Here is a 22,559-nt window from a genome sequence, read left to right on the forward strand (position 1 = left end):
TGAATTATAATCTTTTCAAACAGTTTTACTAACATTTCTGAACACGGAAAATGCGTCATAGAATGCTGAATGATTTACCGTGTCCGTGACTTTTTGGCGGTCCTTTTTTGCTTTGCCATTTCTTGTGTGCTGAACAGCTCCGGAGCCCCTTTTATGTGCCATTGTATTTTTAGTTACTTATTTTGCCCTAATTATTACTCACTTGTTTGAACGTGTTGAATTTTGTGGTTTCAATATGTTATACTGCACTTAACCAAATGTTACCCAAACTCTGCCCTCTGTATATTTACCATCATTTGTTATGAGTTGATTTGTTATGTGTGCTTTCTTTTCAACATTCCCCCCCCCCCCCCCCCCCCCTATGTAATGCCCTCCTCTGGGTCTTTAGGGTAAATAAATAAATAAATAAATAAATAAATAAATAAATAAAATGTGTGATTTTTTTCTTCTTTTTTGTTATTGATTATTTGTATCACAGCATCTGTGAGTGTTTTATTATACATTATTCTGCATTATATTCTTTGTATTTAAATATTTCGGTAACTCATATTACGCTATGTATCTATCTATTCTCGGCGTAGCTAATTAATGTGTTGTGTATTTCCTATTCTGTTGCTTATTGAAATTTATAGTCATGGGAGGTCCCACCCGCGGTCTTGTACCATGGGACCTCTCGTTGTATACGCTTGCAACTTTGTTTGGATTCCTTAATAGACTTTCAACGTCAACTTCAACCCGTTGACCACTACTGAAACGATAAGTACCGCTTAAAAACTTCACAAACTGGAAGGAAGCATTGCGAGTATTGTTAAGATGTAGCCGCTGTTCCCAACGGCAGTTCTACGGCCAACTTTCGCTCTGACAAATGGTATTCCGTCGCGGTCAAGTGCTTGCCAGTGAAAATATGTTTTAGGATGGCCTGTTCGAAAGGAAATGTGCGGGAGCGGAGCGAATGCTCGCTAGAGTGTGGCGCCTTTGGTGATGTGGAGCAGCGAGCTGAAGTTAGAGTGCGGGGAATAATCTTTAGTTCAGAGTGCGTCAATAGGAAAGAAAGCGCTTTCTTGCCGGTTGACCAGAAACAAAAATAATTTCCTATTGTGATCTTTCATTCGGCGAAAAAAAGTTACCTTACAGGATACAGGGTCAAACGAGCCACTGTTCAGTATAATCCGATATATGAAGCGCGAGAAGGCACTCTTTCCAAGTAACTAGGTTATTACTGCTTTGACCACCCTGACATGCATTCATACTGTGCAGATACCTTCATTGTGAAAGGTAGTACGAAAAGAACAAGGACCAAAGGAACAAGTAAGACACGACACGAGCGCTTTTTCGCAACTCGTGTCGTGTCTTACTTGTTCCTTTGGTCATCGTTCTTTTCGCGCTACCTTTCCCCATGAATCAAATTCAACTCGCCCAACTTTCCATCTTACTACTGTGCAGATACCCCTTCGGTGCGCTCATTGGGGTTTAAGGTCTTTTTATCCTTCTAAACGTGGAGTTAATACATAAATGCTTAAGTGCGGGGTGGCGCTTAAGCGGAGCACTTTTATCTGGTATGAGGTTAGAGCTAATGCCGCAACCGGAGCAAACCTGCTACCAGAATTCGTTGGCCTCACAATTATGCTTTCCGGCTGCGCCATCTATTAAGGTCCTGGCGAGAACTACACGGACTATGTGGCGACACGCTGGTACCGGGCGCCCGAGCTGCTGGTGGGCGACACGCAGTACGGACCCCCCGTGGACGTGTGGGCCGTGGGCTGTGTGGCAGCTGAGCTGATGCGCGGCGAGGCGCTGTGGCCCGGAAAGTCGGACGTCGATCAGCTGTACCTCATACGCAGGACACTCGGTGAGAGCCATGGCTGCCTGGCCGCGGGCTGTGGCGTCGAATTACAGCGCACACACTTGCAAATGTACTGCGACAGTGGCGAGTGCAATAAAGGAAGTCACTCAAAAGCACAGACCTGCTCTATGAAAAGTGTGCTTCAGTAGCATTCTCAGATTGTTAGTATTGTCACGGGGTGGTGACCGTATTATAGCCGGCTGATAGGTGAAGACGGCAGACAAATAGAACGGCGTCCCTATTGAAAAAAAAACTTGTGATTTTATATCGGGCACTAACGAATTTATATGGGGCACATATCAGTTCATATAGGACAGATATATATCCTCATGAAGCACGTGCATATCCATGTGTCCCATATGAATGCCATATGTGTCCCATATGAATTCATGTGGGACATATATGAATTCATGTGTCCCATTCGTGGACCAATATCACTTGTTATGGAGCATAGGGTAGCAAGTGTAGTTGATATGGCCGGTGATTTGAGACCATACGAGGTATGTGTTCATATGCCCACACGAGCCCTGCTAAAGTCATCAGAACTTGGAAATCAACGTGATTTGGATACCTATATGCGAACAATAATGCACCCTGCCACCATGGCGCGTGTACAAGCCTTTGGTCCATTCCATGGTTTCTTGCGTATTTTCGTGCTTCTGTATGCTTAGTCGGAAGTGTAATCTCTGCTCCGCTCCTCCGTTGGCCGCATGTGAAGCTAAATTACGCCCTATGCCGGGAATTGATGAGCCAGATATCTCTGTGTGTAGCTAGATTAACGTGCATTTCATTCACAACCAATGCTTAATATAGATGCAGGGCAGCGGCGACACCTGCTGATAGCCCGCAAGAATATTCAGCACATTTGCAAGGCAAGCAGCTAGCTGCGACTGCGCTGTGTTCGCTTGGTAAAAATATACATATATTAGTGTGGGCAGAGAAAAAGAAAGAGAACAATTAGCAGCGGCTTAGCTAGACTATGCCAGGATATACGTAGCGTGAGCTACGCTGAGTTGCTGAGCATTAATTGCCGCTGAGGAGAAATTTCGCTCTCTTTCTCCATGGCTATACCACACTGGCAAACGCCCTGTTATATGTATACCCTCACTCATACCTCTGTGCATGCGCACAAAATGAGAGGCGCTATCAAGCGGCTCCGGTGCTGCGTCAGACTTGGCTACTGCGCAACTGAGGCTAACAGCTGGTCACGCGCCGGCGCCAGTGTGTCTGCTGCGGCTATGACAGAACTTCGGAATGCGCAGACCGGCGAGGCACACCAGCTGTGCGCCATGTGATGGCACTGCTCCTCGCGCATGCGCAGCACGGCTCCCCAGGAGCCACGCGAAACTGCTCAACCTCAGCCAGTGTAGCTCACGGTACAAAAAATAATGCACAGCCCGAACCCCCTAAGGCACAAAGTATATAGTGCGAAAGTGCCCATTTCCTTAGACATGAGAAAATAATGCGTCTTCTCCCAGTGCTCGACGTGACTTTGTGGTTAGCGTGCTCAGCTGCGAATCCGAAGGTGTCTCTTCGATACCAGATTCTGGCGCAATTATTTTATCGCTTATTTTACTTTACAAGTGTATATCCATGAGTTAGCACTTAAAATGAAATCGTATGGCTATGGCTCCCACATCAAAATATGTCACCCAATACGAGCCGTATTCCTCATATGACCATGCCCATACGACCCATATAGCCCATATTACCGATATCCCATAAAACCATAGGTACATGTGGGGTTTCTTCAATAGGCGTCTATAATTACCTGAAGCAAAGATGAATATATAATTGCCTGAAGTTGAGGCAGACATTATAATTTAGCGTAAGCTAAGACAGGAAAGAAGAATACGACACAGAGGGCAAATAGGAAGGCCATTTGATATTTTTTCCAAAATGTTCGCTCCATCTTGTGCAAAGCTTGCTTGTATAATGTCGCTTTCTGAGCGACATCAAAAGTTGACACAGTGAAAAGGTGACAGCGGTCACCTTTTAGTTTTACAGGTTTGAGAGCTGTTGAAGGTCCCGAAAGTTTTAGAGATTCCAATTCAACTAGAGAAAGCTCTTTTGAAATTGTGTCCTTTTGAGAGTGCAGCTGTGCATTTGTAAGCGTGTGCAGTGCAGTTGCACACAGAACACTACCTATACAAAAGTTCAATATGAACCTTACGCATCGTACTTCTGCCTTGTGAATATCAAGGAAGGGAGCTGATAAGGATTTGAAGTTAACCGGGATATGGCTTCTGCTACAACCTCTGACTGTGAGCTGTACAAAATCAGTTCAAAGCTAGCTAAGAATCAAATCACGCGTAGCGAGAGTACGTAAAATAGCTACCACGCATGAAGCAGCTCTCATGGTGTGTGACCGACTAAATTTTACAACGGCTGACTAAAATTAAGCAGTTTCAAAAGCACTCATGTTGTCCATATTTTATCAGAAAGGTCGATATGGCCGAGTTTTCTCTCACTTCACAAGAATCTGACGTGCGTTTATACTCTGCGACAACTTTTTGCGAATGGAGAGGAAGCTACGCAGTCGAAAGACGCCGTCTCTTTCTATATAAGCAGTAGATTGTAGTCCCCGCTTTCAGTTATTAGTTTTATTTTAAAACACCATATATTGTCAATATTTGTCTATTATGCCTTTATTTCCTACTAAACTTCCAACTTTCAACGTTAATGGTCACGGAAGAAGTTTCCTTGATTGCAGCAAACTTGCTAGACATGCCTAGTTACAAGAAGTTTCAACAGAGGGCGCCAATGGCCCCAGCGATGGCGTCAAGTTACCGCGAGGAGAGCAACGCGCCAGACGCCCAGGCTCACTGCCGTGCGGCCGAACTATATGGCGGAAGACGAGCGGTCGAGGAGTATAGTTTGTGACAGCAAAGGCTTATTGGTAGAGGGCCTAAACTGTGTAGCATCGTTTGCACTCCAGATGATCACACTTTGATGTCTGCAGAAAATATCGATCCTCACAAGGATTTGTACAACGGGTATTCGCTATTTCTCATGTTTTTTTGTTTTTTTTTGGTGATATATTATTTCTTGTTTTTGCCATTTCAATGCATCAATATGTTTTCAGCATTTTGAAGTCATATCTTGATCAGCAGGCCGTAGTTTCTGTATAACTGACATCGAATATCTTGATTCATCAATGACCGCGACACTCAGTTTTGAAGGCTGCGCGCTTTTTACCATACTCGGAGAAAATAATATTTATTTTAAATCCTCTACCATTTCTACCCTTCGCTCAACATTCTTACTGATAAAGTGGTTCATCTTAGAAAAGCCTCTTACAAAGCATCCGCAAGAGATTACAAAAAGGGCTTACAAAAAACCGCTGCCCTGATTCTTGTACGCCGCCCCACAGACGCAAACCCATTGATGGCGGAAGTGCATATACATCTGCTGGGAGGCGCAATAAAAATGAGCTCCTGAAAAAGACTACAATCGTTCCAATTTCAGTTCAGTCTAGCATGGTTCAATTCGTAAATGCGTGAAAAATTTACAGCTAAGCAGACACAGGAATCTAAGATAGGTCGAAAATAAGACAGCACTTTGAAGCTTTAAAACAATTGATTTTAATTACCGCGCAAAATAAATGAGTTCGGTGAAATAAATTTTAGAGTATTTTTCCCATAACAGCGTTGGCAATGATTCAGAATAGATATGTAATAGCACAGATTTCATTCGTGCTGCGCAAAAGTTTCATAATTCGCATTGCCTAGATTCAAACCTTTGCTACTTTTTGCCATTCCAGGAAAGTTTGCAGTGGGTGCTTTCGTAGCGTTTCTTGAGTTCCAGTACAAAAAGTTTCCCTCCTTCTTTAGGAGAGCTCATACCAAGGCATCTGCAGATCTTCAAGACGAACGACTTCTTCGCTGGAGTCAGCATTCCAGACCCTGATGTAGTGGTAAGTTGCATTTTAAACGAATACTGCTTGTGTCGATCCAGTGAAACACGAGTCTCCTGTCTTCACGTGGACGGCGCTCCCACTCCACTCCTCGTATAGCCATCGCCTTCCTCATGACGGCTTATGATGAAGAGACCTGTTGTACTCAGAATATGTCTGCAGCACATAACAATACACGTCTACCGATGACACAAGTTTCTCTGCGGCGTCTATAAAACAAGGATTCTCATGGTTTTATGGGGGTTTAACGTCCCAAAGCGACTCAGGCTATGAGAGACGCTGTGGTGAAGGGCTCCGGAAATTTCTACCACCTGCGGTTCTTTAACATGCACTGACATCGCACAGCACACGGGCCTCTAGAATTTCGCCTCCATCGAAATTCGACCGCCGCGGCCGGGATCAAACCCGCGTCTTTCGGGCCAGCAGCCAAGCGCCATAACCACTCAGCCACCGCGGCGGCCCCAAGGATGCTCATATTTTTCATCCTTTCTTCATAGATATTTTCTTCCATTTAGACGGAGAGCTAAAAAAAGTGGTTATGTTTTAACGTTGGTAAACCGAGTAGACGTGCGAAAGCATTGGTTTAGCTTGTTTGGCTCATGATTTTGCTTTGCAGCGTCATCGGCCTGTCTGGCAACAATATATGTTCCATAGTAGTATTAGTTGATGAAGACGACGGTATGCGATGTTATGCGTGATAGTGTGTAGTATATTAGTTCGATGGTTGTTTTTGATAGTTCGATAGTGCTCTCATGCAGTGATCAGCGATGCTGATCTGTTCACGCCGTCGTGGGTTCGAATCCCAGTTGCGGAAATAGTTATTTTATTTATTTATGCCTTGCCCAAGGTGATCGTCTAGGTCAGGCTTCACACAAACTCGGTGAGCTGGTTAGACCTAGTGAAACAGTGCTTTCGAACTTAAGTTATTATAAGAGGACAGAGTGCGATCCTTGCTTGACTCTTGTCTTATGGTGGACAAAATGGACATTTTCTCATAGTTGATTTTAGTGTTTTAGACTGAAAATGCGCGTTAGGTAAATTATTAGGCCGCATAACAGTTAACCTAAAATAAAGTACTACTTTGTAGCATGCATTTAAAATGGAAACATTAAGCAGTATTGAAAGATATATTATCAAAACACATGCTTTTCATTGAAGATTATGCACGAAAATTATTTTTAAATGCAGAAACATACAAAATGTGTTTAGTTTATTTGAAAAAGCGCCTGAAATATTCAGTGATCTGGATTATCAACACATCAGGTTAGAAAAATGTTTTCTCTCTTACAGGAAGAAGCTGTTTCCTAGAGGTGCTAAAGGATGATTTTTGTAGAAATGTATTATTTTTAGAAAATGCTGATAAATACGAACACATTAACTAACATACGTGTGCTTCTGAATGATAGGCATCTAATGAATAAATGAGAAACTGTGATAAACAAGAATGATACGAAGAAACTTCGAAAGGTATGCAAATATAGTGAGACAAGAACATTGAATAATATGTATCTATTGTCACATACTAAAGTAACTGCGCATAAAGCGGCTTTTTGCTTCAAACATATTCTGAGATACAAAACAAGGAACCTTTGACAGAGTGACAGAGGCTCACGTGCCACCTGGCAAATCAGGTACTGAATGTTGAAATACACATAGTGACACTCGACATGTATGGAATAGCAGTAAAGTGGGCTTTAAATTGGGTAGAAGTAGGCCAGAAAAGCAGCTGGCATAAATTCATTAGAAGTGCAGTCATTGGAGAAGCGCTCAGACATTCGTATACTGACTAAAACTGTATTGTCTCAACTGGCAAAAACTGTCCGAAAATTTCGCGTTATTGAGTAACGTGTTTTCCGTCTCTACATGGCGCTGTTGGCTTCACTGAACAGTGCCATTCCAGGAACGGGTGCAGAACGTTCCTTTCATAGTCAAAATGGCTGTCACTATAGCGATTGCGGGACGGAATATTGGCCACATAAAGTTAACAGACGGCACATAACGGCCATCATACTTTGTACGTCCTGATTCCTGCTTAAGGTGGAGAACAAATCTATAAACAGGCAGCAGGCAGAAAACAGTGCTTGCCAGCGGACAAAGTTGTAGTTTTCGGCTGGTTTCTCGGCCTCTTGATCAGCCCAGCTAAAACACGGCTACCGGACATCTTCCTCTGGCTAACTGCTACTAATAGTAGCATTAAAAAAGTTGTCTCCAGCTCCAAAAAAATCACCGCACCAAGACTGTTTGCAACAGGGTATTACTAACAGAGGTTCTGCCATGCTCGTGAAGAAAAGTTGCACGCTGATTTTCAGCCCCACATCAAAATTTGTCGCTTCTTAGCAAAAGCTGATAATTACTTCAAAATTCAAAATTGCCTTCCCAGACTTTATATTCGATGGTGTAACAAATTTGGAAGAGCTTTGGTAGCTTTGAAATTGCTTGTAATATTTGTGGGGTCAACAGTCGCCAGTGCTGACTGGGCATGATTAAAAAACAGTTAACTAATGACGGGGTAGTCAGCATCCATTCAGTGAGATATGTGCCTCTTTCATGCAGGAATCTCTGCAGTCTGCAATACCGGCAACCGTGGACTCGTTCGGAATTGATTTCTTGAAGGTAAGCGGACTTTAATCAGGCAGATAGGCAATTTCTTGTTCCTGCTATTTCGTTGCTCGGAGGCGGTGTGTATGAATATATTAGTGCCGCTAATGGGCGGCCTGAGCTCACTTTATTTTCTGAGGAAATTTTTTTTGTTTTAAACGTAACCACGTAATCAAAACCGGCACGCTGGTGTAAGCTCCCATTTTCGCCACTGCAAAAGCACTTCCGACACCAACTCGAGGCCCGTACTAGTCTTGGTATGGAGCGCGAAGTAGCACCTGCAAAACCGAATGGTGAATTGCTGAAGCGATTTCTCGAAGGGTCCTCCCCGCTTTTAAAAGCGTATTTTCTTGAATAGCTGTTTCTGGGAAAAAAAATTCAAAAAAGGAAGTTGTCGGACATTCACCTAATTCATAGGATTTCTGATACTTGCGACGAGCTGTTACGGCAGGTGTAGACTAGAATGACACTACATAACTGAGAGGATGAACCTCACCTGCTGATGGTATAAAGTAGTGCCGGCAGTTGCTTCGTTCAAGAACAATGGTAATTTACATTGCGCCGGCACGTGTCTGGATAAATGGGGTGATAAGTTGGGCAGTTCAGTTGCAAGCTTGATATTTGTGAAAGGATTACTGTTGTAGAGTGGCTATTTGGGCTAGTTAGCTAATTTGTTAGCAAGTGCCAAAGCAGATGTTGAGCAAGGACGACAAAAGGTGACAACACACGCGTTGCCTGCAAAATCACCAGAGGGAGACAGTGCAGTGCGCGTTTTGTCTCCTTCTGTCGTCCGTGTTCATTGCACTGCGCAGCGTGGAAGAAACGAGACTCGAGAACAAGTAATAGATATCACTCCTCCTTACCTGTTCAGCTCTCTACCGAACAGCTACCTTCATGGGTGGAACTGTGGTTGCACTTGAAGCAAAATCCGCGTAGGAATATAGTGAGAGTAAACGTCACCGCGGCTATCAAACTTGCAATCTGTATGCTTGTTCCAAAGGATGGCAAGCCTAGGACTGGTAGTGCCTCAAGTTGTTAAGGTTTGTTTTGATAATCCTGTGCTCGAGTCCAGCTTTGAAAATAGCATATATAGTAGGCATCCAAATACTTTGTTGCACCTTGATGAAGTACTCATTACTTTCAAGCGGTGAATGCTCCATAGCGGTACGTTGGACAGGAATCTCAATACGCACCCTGCGTCGTTCCATTGCCCAGCATAGTAACATCGCATCCACATTTTTGAAATCTCTTACGCGGGACTTGAACCATTTTACTCATTCGCTTGATCGCAATACAGAAGTGCCTGGACAAGGATCCTACGAAACGGTGGACGTGCGAGCAGTTGTTGAAGCACCCGTACCTCGCCGACTGTAAAGTGCCCGAAGTGGACGTTGAGGACAACGTTCGCGTCCGGAGGGAGAAGTCTAAGGTATCTCAGCCTGATTATACAGTTTGAATGTTTGATAGAATCTTAGGCAACATTTAAGCTGTACACTGAGTAAGCGCTCCTTACTTCCGACCTTTTGTTCTACGCCTGAAATTTGCACCCAAAGCTGAAGTTTTTGGTTTCAGTTTTATAAAAGCACACAAGTGTTTCTTCTGAAAGCAAACAAGCTCCTGCTAGAAAAAAGGTGCGAAAAAATTTTAAATGTTTCAGCTAAGCTATTTCTTATTTGGCTGAATGCATATTCTTTAGTACAGGCAATAATATGCAGTGGATGCTATAAAGAAATATTATGCATGACAAACGATAATTCTAGATAGCAGAAATGATTCCAGATGCCATTGGTTCTTTACGCGGTTTTCGTTGTCTCACTGTGCTCCAACATGCCCTCCTCCCTTTCTCCTTCTCTTTCCATGCATCGAATGCTGGGATTCTGCATACTGTGTTTCCTTCGGACATCTGCGTCGATTGCTTCGACTTGGACACCAAACTTGGGCCGCACATCGCTGTCATTTCAACCAACTCTGTAAACGATGAAATCCTCACGCTGCTTTGAACATTGGTTCAACATCACCTGGTGTCATTTTGATCTCAACCTGCTTGGCATCATTAACGCTATATCTCACTCCAACCTAATGAAAAAATAACAATGGAATGAATCGAATGTTCTGGGCCATCCTCATCTACAACCGCAAAACCAAACTAAATTGTGTTGTGACTTCGATGTCCGGATGATCTTCCCTCAACAACAACGCTCACTGGAATTGCGGTTCCAACCACCATTGAAATGACATTGCTTTCGACGCAACTTAATTAATGTGTGCGTGACATGGAATCCTGTTCGAACGCCACACTTTCTTGATGACTTGCTTCAATGTCGGCCACTATACTTTTCTTCATATGGAGGGTGCTCTGCGCTCAGAATGGGAGTCAGCACCAGTCCTTGTTTCCACACTTACCCGGACACTCTGGAAGTGGATATCCGACGCCGGATGTTCGGGCATCGCAGCTACACACTCGTCATTCATTGCCGCATCAAAACCAGCAGAACCCGCACCAGCAACAGTCGTCGTCGCGCAAGTTCGACCACCTACCAAATATTTGACGCCTGGGTCCCGGGACGCTGTACCACTCAGTCCCCAAGTCCTTCCCCGGATGGTCCTGGAAGTAACCCATGGTGCGAACACGGTGCAAGTGTGGATCGGGACTGTGGCCTCATCAATAGTGTTACAGAAAAGAAAGTTGTGCTTGTGGACGTTGATGCGAACGGACAAGTCATTATATTTGTTTGACGGTGAACTCAGAGAGAGACTGTTCTTGCAAGAAGTGGGGAGTGATACAGAAGCGATTTTGTTTTATTCCCACCCCTAAAGTGTAACCGTGTGTTGTGCTGAAATGTTAGAAGGCAACGAAAACACGCGTTATGTTTTGCGAAAATGCGGCAGCAACGCCCCATTTTTTCAAGCACAATATAACTTGAGACAGCGCTGGCTGCTGTGATCGCGCTCGGCAGGCATATGGCAGAGCAACTCACATTTCTCACTGTTTAGAAGTAAAAGAGCGGACATGAGAGAAAAGAATAGACAAAAGAGATATATGGCTTTGGAAGGTACATTATGCACTTGCCATTTGTTTATTTACTTCGAGGTGTTTTGCAAAGTTTCGAGGCAGAAATAATTTAATACATTTTATAGGTGGCTTAGTGCACATCGCTGCGTATTTTTCGTTTCACTTCACCAACAATTTTGTGAAATAGCAACTCTGATGGTTTCCATAACGACGTGCTAAAGTGAAACTTTCCCTCAGGTAGCGAAGAATAGCGCTGTTGGTTTCACGGGGGCTGTTTTTGGGTTACGCGGCATATATTAAATTGCGTAATATTGTTGGCCCATGGACAAATGAAACGTATTTCCATGCACAAATCCACTTGTGTTACACAAATGATGAAAGTGAAATTATTTGTTCACGCGATTTAAGATGTCTATTCTCCAAAATTGGGATAATCTGCAATGAACAGAAACTGCAACACCGTCTGATCAGAAAGTTGCATTGAGATGGGCATCCACAGCGCTGCTGCAGATTGAGATTGGAAAGCATTTCAAATCTAAATGAAAACTAAAACGAGCTGCTGCAGGGTATTGCCTTGGATCATCGGGAATAGGAAAACAAATGCATAAAGTCTGTGCAAGGCTGCTGGGTTACATGAAAAAAAAAATGAATATTTGGCTGATGTGAGGGAAGTCTATGTGGGTAATGAAGCCGCGGGTGTATTTTTGAGCAGCAGACAGCCAATGTCGTGTTAAGGGAGCCTTTGCCGTCAGAGATGCAGGTTAAAGAGCTGAACTGTATTGCGAGCAGTCCTTTCTTGCTTGCAGACGTTTGCGAAGTGCACGGCAATAAATGGCAGGGCTATGTTCTGAAGCGCTTGTGGAATTTCAAGGTTTCGAGCTTGAAATATGGAAGGGTATAGCAAAACGGCAATCGTCAACGCCATGTACGACGCATCAGCTGCTTCAGAAAGAACAATAAAAAAATTCTATCCTCATAGCAAGTTTGCTGTTCGCTGGCATACACATAAATTCTTCTTAACCGCATTTTGCAGTGCTTAGTGCAGCGCTTGGTGCAGGATCAAAGATCTGCAGCAAGGAACGGATTGGCATTTGTGCATGCTCGTTGTTGCCGTACTTCCATGCCCACTCTCCTGCTTGTCCCTGCTGATCCTGCTTGACCCGTGGAAACATCATCTCGGCGCCACGACTGCGTAGTTGCGTCCATTGCTACTGACGCCACATGACAGTCTCCAGCTCTTCGATTGAGCGCCAGCTGGACCGCCTCGCTGCGAGAAAACGACCGCCTTTTTTGAAGACTGCTTACCGCATCTCACCTTGACCATATCATCGGCATCAACTGACGCATCATCTGCGGTACACTACTTAAGAAGTCGGCGCCCCTGGAATCCTCTTAGTGGGCATGGAAGTACAGCAACAGCGAGGGTGCATCGAACACCGTTACGTTTCTTCGTGCAGGTAGGTTCAGATCTTGCACTGTTTTGCAGAAGATCTAGCGATATTTTTTGCTAGTACTTTTACGCCGACAAGTGTTCGTCTCTGAATTGTGATCGCGGTCACGTCGCCAAGTTGTTAAAAAATTCAGAGGAGCACTTTGTTGACCTGAAGTGCGGTGAGGCGAAAGCCTTTAGCGTGGTGTTCCTGCTTTTGTCACTGGTTAAGATATTAAGTGCACAATTGTCGCAGTACTTATGTCGCAGTACTTGATCGGAGACTGAACGAATTGGAAGATCGGTCGCACCGAGAAAACTTAATATTGCACGGTATGGACGATAGTTGTCAAGAGACGTAGGCCTAATCCAAACAAAGAGTCCACTGCGTTCTAAATGCTACGTTTACCTTTGGTTTGGACGAAAGTGACAAACGCATAACGTGAGCCCACAGACTTAGCCGCTTTGTCCCCGAGAAATGTCGCCCCATTATTAATAAATTTGTGTCATTTAAACTGAGAGAAACTTCTTGCCTCAATAAGAACAAGGTAAAACCTTACAAGGTAACCGCAAGTGAAAGTTTTGAAAGTGACAAGAAATTTCAGAAAAAAGGTTTTGGAGTTTGGTACTTAAAGCGGCAAAAAGTTTTGAGTACGGTATAACGAGCTTCATATCGGCAATAAGTATTATCTTTACATAGCGGACACAGACAGTGTGTGCGGATCAGGACCATTCAATGCCAGCAGCCTAGCCGGGTTTTCGTCTGGCACTACCCACACTGACGCAGATACGTCTTTATCCTAACCAAGAAACGTGCGCCTAATGTCGTCCGTCGTAATCTATCGTTTCGGTTCAGAAACATCTGGAGTGTTGTGAAGAAAGGCCATGATTTATCGTCCATCATTGATGCATTCGCTGCCGATGTGGTGGCGCTAACGGATACATCGCTTTCAAACGCTATCAGCAATGTAGAATTACTTGACTCTGAAAAAAAAATACACCATCTACCGCCAAGACTGGAAAACACGAATGTGGTGTTGCCGATTTCCTCGTATCAGACGTCGTCATTGTCGCTACTGTACTTGCAATGCTCTGTGTCCGCATAAACCTTCATTAAGAAAGAGCATTATTCTGCGTGTGCTATAGGTCAACGAACGCGGCATCATCTTTTAGCGGTGACTTATACTATGTATTGTATATTTTGGTTACACGATTCCCTTCACTGCTCTTTATTCTGTTAGGTGGCTAACTTCCCCCAAATAGATTCGTCCGGTCCATTTCAAACTGTCAGAGATACTTCCGCAGTAAGCCAATCCTTTTTTAAAATATGCATGCAGTTTCCGCAAATTTCCTAATCAGGTCGCACATCTTTCTGACGGATCTCTGAAAAACCAGTGCCCTCGTACGTGTACTATATTTCTATTGGACCGTTTCAGCTACTCGTTATTGTATTCGGCTACTTGCGACGTAGTGAAGTCATCCTACTCGCCCCAAAGAATGAGCGTGGAAAGTTTGATACTGAGATACGGAAATTTTTTTTGTTGTTCGCTGTCAAATTTGAACGCACGGTAGTAGCCCAGGGCATCTCTCAATGCTCCTGAAAGAACAGAAAAATATCATGAAAAAGGAGGAAGCAATATAAAGAACTATATTTTGGCATATTTCGCATAATTATTACACAGATTTGTCCTCACTGTAAGCGTCGCTAACGATACTAAAGTGTTGCACCATAACTAAAATAGAGCAACAGTGGCAGTGGGCACGCTAACACTGTCGTTCTTGTGTACGTACAGCCGTCTACGAACATCGATTACTTTCACCCAGCTATAGCTGTCGCGCGGGGACTAATAAGGTTGCTATGCCACTTAAGTTTCCTATAGTTACATCTCGAAATAATTAAACGTGCCAAAATACTAAAAAGTCCGTGTCCACAAGTTCTGGCTGGGCAAGAGAAAAGAACACGCCGTGTCTATATTTGTTACCAACGATTTACAAAATCAGAGGAAATAGTTTTGGCTATATATCTACATGCAAAGGTGGGTGCTTGAGTAAACGCGGCAAAGTGAAAGCTGTCACTGAGCTCGTTTTTCTTTTACCTGCGCTATACTCGTAATTGCCACCAGCGGGTGGAGGTCTTATGCATTCGCAACATATTCCCGAGCCCCGGTAATTATTATACACGTAATAGGCTGCCCTGGGGTTCTGTTTGGTCTATTACCACGGATAACAAAGAAACCCGTTCTTTATCTGGCTGCGAGAAAACGTACTTTTGGGCGTCTTCATCTTGTGTGAACCCTTTGTGCACTTAGTCGAAAAACTCGAAGTCCTTCATTTTGAGGTGCTTACCAGGAAAGACAGCATGCCGAAACGGCAGCATGTACCTGCATTAATTATATTGTCATTGACCACTGTGAGAGGGATAGTTTTAATAGTTCTTACACTTAGTGCCGCAGTAACTAGAGCTCATCAAGACATCCTAATTTGCGTCACGCTTCGTAAGAGCTGCTTCGCAAACGTCATTTGATGCATGCCGTTGATAATGATCATTCTCGAAATGAGGTTCTCGTACAGTGTTGCGAAGCAGAAGCTGATCATGCCACCCCATTCATGGCCCACGAGGACAACGCTGCTCTTGTTCTCAGTATCGCTGTCTGAAACCTCGAAGTGAAAGAAAAATTTGTCCTGGCCTGGGGACCAGGGGGGGGGGGGGGAGGGCAGGAAGCTGCACAGCTTTTCTTTGTAGCCGTATGGCTGCGCTAGGGGGATGCCAATGAGTAATTACTCCCTTATTACAAATCTACTACACCTTGGGGGATCCCCCTAAAAACATTTGACCAAGCCCGTACGTGTGCTGCCGTCACGCCGTTCGTCATATCTGAGGGGGGGGGGGCTTTTTTAATAAGAACTGTTCGGTGGAGGTTGCACGCATGCTTTTGGTTATCCCTGCCAGTCTTTGTGGCATTGTCCGTCATCCCATGCACGACGATATTGCATCCGGACACCAAGGGTTTTCTGGCGCGCTGCATATAACGCGGCAAAGTTTTTGCTGGCCTGGACTTTAGAAGACAACTCAGCGGTAGGTTGCAGGCTGCCTGCAGTGTCAACGCTTTATCCATCGCACTGCCTCGCCCGCCGGCTTATTGCAACCGGTCAGACCGCTCACTATTTTTTTAGAAGATCGGGGTTGACTTCCTTGGTCCGCTTTCAGAGTCTACCACGGGCCAACGCTTACTGTTGTTTGCATCGACTACTTGACTCGCTACTGTGGAGACAGCTGCTATCGTATCTCCGAAAGAAACCGACGTCTTGTCCTCTTTGCTGAATTGGGTCATCCTTTGTCACGGAGCTCCTCGTGTCGTAATAAGCGACTGTGGGCGCCAGTTCACTGCCGACGCTGTGGAAGAACTAGTACGTCTCTGCAACTGATGTATCGTCATTCGACGCCCTATCATCCGCAAACGGATGGACTGACGGGGCGCATCAACCTTGCCCTAACGAACATGTCCATGTATGTAGCCGTCGACCTTAAGAACTGGGCCACCGTGTTACCCTTTGTCACGTACGCTTACAACACTGGAAAGCATGACGTCATTGGATACTCCCCGTTCTTTCTCCTTTATGCCCGCATCCCACGCACCTTTCTGGACACAATTCTTCTCTTTTCTCAACAACCGGATCCATCCCTTTCGCAGACCCGCGGAGAAAGCACGACAACTAGCTCCCCTCCGAACGATCAGGACACAAGTTCGCACCAAGGGCCGTTACGACAGTGCACACATTGCGGTTACGTATGAGCCAGGTAACTACGTCTAGCTCTGGACGCCACTTTTGGATGGCTGTGCGCTAAATAGACGTTCACAATAAAAAAGGCGTAGACGACAGGATAGAAACGGAACATTCAACTTTAATAAGGACAAAAGAAGCCAGGCGCACTTATATAGCCGCTGATGCAAAGAGACGAGCTGCATGAGAGAGTTTGAACCTAACATCGGAGTTGCCTACTCACGGCAGACATGTTAACGGAGAGTCGAGATCACGCGAAAGTAGGGGAGCGAAGCTTGAACAGGTAGTGGTGTAACACTTGCAGTGTCATATTTGCCGGCCGCTGAACTTCCTGCTAGCAGTGCTTTTTTTCTAACTGCTTTGTTCACATAAACGTTTATTTATCTTCAGATGCCTTCTCGGTCTTGCATGCTAGGATGAAATGAAGTGTGGTTTGGTTGTAGGAAAGCGGGCCAAAGACGCAGACGAAAGTTGTTTGACCGTTCAGGAGAGCATGTTACAGGGCTAGTCGAAGCTGCATGCTGTGAAAGAGTTGGCGTGAAAACTAGTCGAGGATATCTCCTTTCTTTCGTCCCTTGTCTAATACTCGCGTAAAGTTCTTCATAGCTTGATTTCGAGAACTGACAAAGACGTGTCCATCCTTAAAAACTACGAGAGAAAAACGGTGAATTGACTCCAACGAAAATACAACCTTTGTCCGTAAAGTTCCGAGACTTAGTCCATAAAAGAAAATGCCTGTAACATTGAAATCATTTGTGTAGCACCCCTTAGAAATAGTCTCCCTTCTTGTAGTCTTGGAAACAGTTGGAAAACGCTTCTTTTGGCAGGGTTGTCAGCTCATTTGTCGTGGCTTCTTGAATGGCCTCCACGCTCCCCATCCAGCGACCTTTTAGGGCTCTATTCACACGAGGAAACAGGAAAAATATTCCAAGGGGAGAGGTCAGGCGAGTATGGCGGATGAGGAAGTACAGTAATGCTGTGCTTGGCGAGAAAATTTGTCACACTGAGAGCAGTGTGCGGCCTTGCATTATCGTGGTGAAGGCTCCATTGTCCTGATGCCCATAAGTCAGGGCGACGGCGTCGCAGTGCATCACGCATGTGTTGAAGCACGCGGATATAAAACTCCTGATTCACCGTCTGCCCTTGTGGGAGGAACTCGTGGTGTATAACACCTCTGGCATCGAAAAAAACTATCAGCATCGTCTTTGTTCTGGTCTTCGGTCGCGGCACCTTTCTCGACACCGGAGAGCTTGTGGAACGCCATTCGGCGCTCGGCCTCTGTTTGAAGATCGTATTGAAAACACCATGTTTCTTCTTCAGCAATGATGCTGTCGACAAATGCAGCATCCTTCTCTGCTTCAGAGAGCAAATCAGCGCTCACTGATGCCCGCGTGTCCTCCTGGTCTTGTGTGAGGGAGTTTTTTTTTTTAATTCGAAAAGTGTGCCATGAGGCATAAGTTGAAAAAAAGGGAAGGAATGCCGGAGATAGAAAGTTAAAAGAAGGAGTGAAGACCAGTTGCGCTGAGGTAGCCTCGGAGGTTGCCGATGAAATCATTGTTCATAGTCCACTTCACATAGTCACGTTCGCGGTTCAACCGCAGACCCACCTCCCTGAGGAGCCGTTTTCTAGTAGCAGCCGTCGCTGGGCACGTCCACAACAAGTGCCGTACATCAAAAATGATCGGTGCAGCGCCACTTGTCAGCTGCTGGCATATCTTTTGCACGCCACCGATGACAGACATATGGTGTCAGAGCCATCCCTGCCCGAATCCGGCTCACGGATACCTCCTCCGGCCGAGTAAGACTACGGGGGAGAGGGCGCGAACACGGAGGAATTAGAGCGCGTGTTCGCTGGCGCAAAACATCGGAATCCGAAACATGGCACAGGAGCTGATCTGGGGGAAGAGGGGAAGGTGGCGGTTCGTCTGCTGTGTGATGATGAGTCATAGCATCCGCTTGAATGTTATGTGGGTCCTGAGCTTGGCCGCGAATCCAGTGTATGCGCACAGGACATGGGTACTTTGCCCAGAGCACATGCATTGATTGTGAAATATGGAATGTACGTCGAACAGCCTTAAGCGGTTTAAGGGCGGCGAGGGATTCGGTGTAAAGGTGAACTGTATTGAATGTTGGAACGAGCGGAAAGGAAGCAAACATTATAAATTGCTTGAAGTTCCAATGCCAGGGGAGTGCACGTATCCGCGGTATACGTCGCGCGAGAGTTGAGATGCGGATGAGATGGACTGCACAGAGCAGTAACTCCCCTCTGTGCAGTATGTGATGCGTCCGAGTACAATATGCACCCTTCATGCAGGTACGCGGCTTATACCGACGGGGAAACAGTGGGGCGATTGTGAGCTTGGAATATGACCACGGAGGAAGTGTCTTCAAACGATGAAGTTTAAGAGACTGTTTTCGAGCTGTGTTTTCCACCCGTTGGCCTAGGAGTTCACTGAGTGTATTAAGTTGGGCTAACCCCTGCAACACAGGTATGGGTGTCAAACGAGGCAGATATGTTATGGTGCGCATAGCCTCACGACTGATAGCTGCAAGGGAGTCCCACTGTCTGCGGGTGACACGTTCAAATTGTGCCTGACATATTATTCGTGGCTGAAGGATAGAGCGCACAAGCTGGCCGGCCATTTCAGCACGTGCGCCACCAGAGCGCATAGCTATGCGACGAATCAGACCTAGAGTAGCGTGAGCCGATTGACGGGTGGCTGTAAGCCACGGGGGGTCAGCCCCAGGTGTATGAAGAAGGCCGACAATGTGAACAGTTTATAGCTGAGGAATCAGAGAATTATGTAGTGGTACATTTAAAAGGGGAGTTTTCCGTAAGCCGGCTTTATTTGCAATGCGAATGAAACATGATTTAGTAGGCGAGAGTGTTAGACCCAGAGGTGGGAGGCGAGATGTCAATACATCCTGCGCGTGCTGAATGGATAGACGCATCTGGACGACAGCACCACAAGGTTATATAATCGGTATACTCAAACACACGGATAAAAGGGATGGTCCTAGAGCTCGAACAAGAGGAATAAAAGCCACATTCAATAATGTGGGGGCGAGAACGGAGCCCTGGAACACTCCTCTATTGGAAGTGAAGTTACCAAAGGGCTTTCCGTGGACACGCACACTGAAGGTGCGATTTGCTAAAAAGGCGTGAATAGAGAGGAGCAACCGGTGAAGGAGACCAAGAGTTTGAAAGGAGGTAAGAATGACAGAGTGAAGGATGTTGTCATATGCCTTTGTTATGTCTGTAGCGATCACGGTTCGTACAAGGTGACTCTGCGGAGAGTGGTCAAGCACGTCAGCAGCCGAAGTAGTACTGCCGCCCTCCGTTCCAATTTGTGGGCGGAAAACAATTTGGGAATCTGGATAACAATCATGGGATTCCAGCCACCACGACAAGCGTGCGGCGAGAGTGTTTTCATAAAGCTTGCAGATAGTAGGCGTGAGGGAAATTGGACAAAGGGCCGAGAGAGATACTGGAGGCTGACCTGTCTTGGGTATTGAAACCACAATAGAGTGCTTCAAGTCTCCCGGCATGACGCCAGGATGCCACACTCCGTTGAAAATATCAGGTAGTGTTTGCAAAGCCGTCCTTTCCATGTTATGGAATGAGGATTTAGGTATGCCGTCCTGCCCGGGAGTAGTGGTAGTTTTTAGGCGTTCAATGGAGGCCATCAGCTCTGCCATGGTTAGGTCAGAAGTAATCCCATCGGAGGGCTCTTTAACCATTAAGTCAGGCGCAGACGTAGCGGTGCCGTCATGGTGTGAAAAAAACTGACGGGCCGCTTGTTGTGCAAATGTATCCTCATCCACATTCAGCGCGAGGCGAATGCTCTCTGTGTAATCTGCAACCTGAGAATGGCACTTATTGGCGTGAAACACCCTCCAAAGATGTCGAGTGCCCTGCGTAGAGGACAGGCGGGCACACTATGCAGCCCAGCGTTGCCTGCCTAGCCGCTTTGCATAGCGCCGCGCACGTGCGGCAGCGCAGTGAAGTGTGTGAAGAGCCGATGGGTCATTGGGGTGGCAAGTAGTGCAAAGATCCGCCTGGCGACGAAGAGCCCATAGATTCAGGAGGTTTATGTCCTTGTTTTGATCGTGTTCATCTACAGCAGTGGTAGTAGTTTGAGCCGCGAGAACAGCAGAGAGGGTAGACAGTGCTGAAGACGGGTTGAATGTAAATAAATGATTATCGGCGCGTACAGAGTCCCATGATGTTATGTGTGCGCTGCGGCATTTTTTCCGTAGACGCATAGGCGTGAGGGAGATAAAAATAGGGCTAAGTATCCGAATCAACAGCCCTACGAGGGTTACCAGGGCCTAACCGCAAAGTCAAATGAGGTGATTACGGGCCACCTCGTGGGCGGGCAGAGGTAATCGGGTGGCTTAAAAGCTGAAAGGAACGATCTGAAGCGCTGCCTTGGACCTGTGCACCCGTTGAGGAATCCGGTGGGTAACCACACGAAGTGTGTGCGGGGTTGAAGTCTCCACCAAATAGAATAAGGATACCCATGTTGGTAGAACGTAGAGAGGAGTGAGAACGACGCAGTTCCCGAAGCTGAGTGAGTTCGTCTAGTCGGCGGCGAATCTCCGCGATGGCATTGCCTAAAGCTGTGTTTTCATTTCTGATATCCACATGTGATGGATGCACTGGTCGTTTTGGTGTATTATTTGATCAGGAAAGGTGAGCCGCTTGTGCATATGAATTCTGGTGAGATGTATGGTGAGCAGCGGGAGCAGATAAAGGAAGTTCAGGAAAGTCGTTGTCGTCACATGCCAGAGCAGCAAAGCGATTACTTGTAGGAATATCCACTTTCTCAGGCGACTTGTGAAACTTCGCTTGCTTCTTCCATGGAAAAACGGGGTAGCGAATGTCATGGTCCGGAGATTTGCATAGGGCAAAGCGAACTGTTGGTTCATTCATGTCGGCCATACATGCAGAATTAGGGCAGGTATTTTGCATATGTCCTTCTTTGTGGCAGTGATAACAAAAAATACGACGATGTTGGAAGGGTTGTGGTTTGACGATCCCACTGTAGTGGTAAGGTACTCCGTGAGAGTCAACGGGCCTTGCAGGATGAGAGGTATCAGCCCCGGCGCCCCACAGGCCGTGCTTGCAGTACTACATGAGTTGAGCAGCGAATGTTTGCGCGGACCTCGTCGGGAGGGCTTGTGCTGTCGACATGATAAACCATGCAGCGGAGGGTGTCAGGGCCAGATGCAAAACAAATTTGCGCCGGTCAAGCTTCCTGTTGTCCAGGGAGGTCTGCGTAACTGTGCACATTTTGTGGGCGTCCGTCAAGGATGTCAAGTTTACCGTGATGGTATTCGATGGGCGATGGAAGGCAAACCCGCAGTAGTTCGAAGAGCCAAGAGCGTGGTCAATTGTGGCTTGAACATTCCGGGCAGGGATGGCAGTCATATCAAAGCGCAATACAGGCTTGATAGTAACGCGGAATGAGCTCGCAGCAGGTGGAAGCGAGGCTTGGCTCTCGGGAGGCATCTGTGGAGGTGGCAGGGGCTCAGGCGCTGGTGACGGTCCTTGGTGGGAATACTGAACCGGCGCGGCGGGCACAGTTTCTTGAGGGAATGTCACAGGCACGAAGGCGGTGGAGCAGTCCATGCCACAGGCCAAAGTCGTTGAATCGGAAGACGGCGCAGGCTGGAGGCCCGGAGGCGCTGACGATTGCGCGGACGTGGAGGCTGCGTCAGGTGGCAACACAGTGGGCACCCGCGTAGCTGTTGTCGACAACGCAGAATCCATGCAGACCGGTAGTGCGGCCTCGCTTGACAGCGCCTAGCTAAGCCTAGCTTGCGCCCAAGGGTTCCGGCTGGGGTTTTTCACTTAAGAATGAGCCCACCTTGCACGGAATTTCTCCGCAGGGGCGTCTTCGGCATTCGTTCTCACGGAGGGCACTGTCCGACTCAAGCCACACGACAGAAAACTGGCGAAAAAAGCAAAAAA

At 46.2% G+C, this 22,559-nt stretch overlaps 1 protein-coding gene across 4 annotated transcripts in view; it reads left to right on the forward strand.

Moving 5' to 3' along the window:
* LOC144134895 (cyclin-dependent kinase-like 4) overlaps nt 1-12,341 on the forward strand; it is a 108,621-nt gene extending 96,280 nt beyond the window's left edge. For all 4 annotated transcript variants that reach the window (XM_077667699.1, XM_077667698.1, XM_077667700.1 and 1 more), the window contains exons 6-10: nt 1,652-1,849; nt 5,677-5,759; nt 8,313-8,372; nt 9,655-9,786; nt 10,724-12,341. In XM_077667699.1, coding sequence (XP_077523825.1) covers nt 1,652-1,849; nt 5,677-5,759; nt 8,313-8,372; nt 9,655-9,786; nt 10,724-10,906 — 656 coding nt within the window. In that variant the 3' untranslated portion in view covers nt 10,907-12,341. The remainder of the gene's footprint in view (nt 1-1,651; nt 1,850-5,676; nt 5,760-8,312; nt 8,373-9,654; nt 9,787-10,723) is intronic.
* Nucleotides 12,342-22,559: the final 10,218 nt, after the last annotated feature.

This window comes from Amblyomma americanum, chromosome 5 (assembly GCF_052857255.1).
Source record: "Amblyomma americanum isolate KBUSLIRL-KWMA chromosome 5, ASM5285725v1, whole genome shotgun sequence".
Lineage (NCBI taxonomy): Eukaryota > Metazoa > Arthropoda > Arachnida > Ixodida > Ixodidae > Amblyomma > Amblyomma americanum.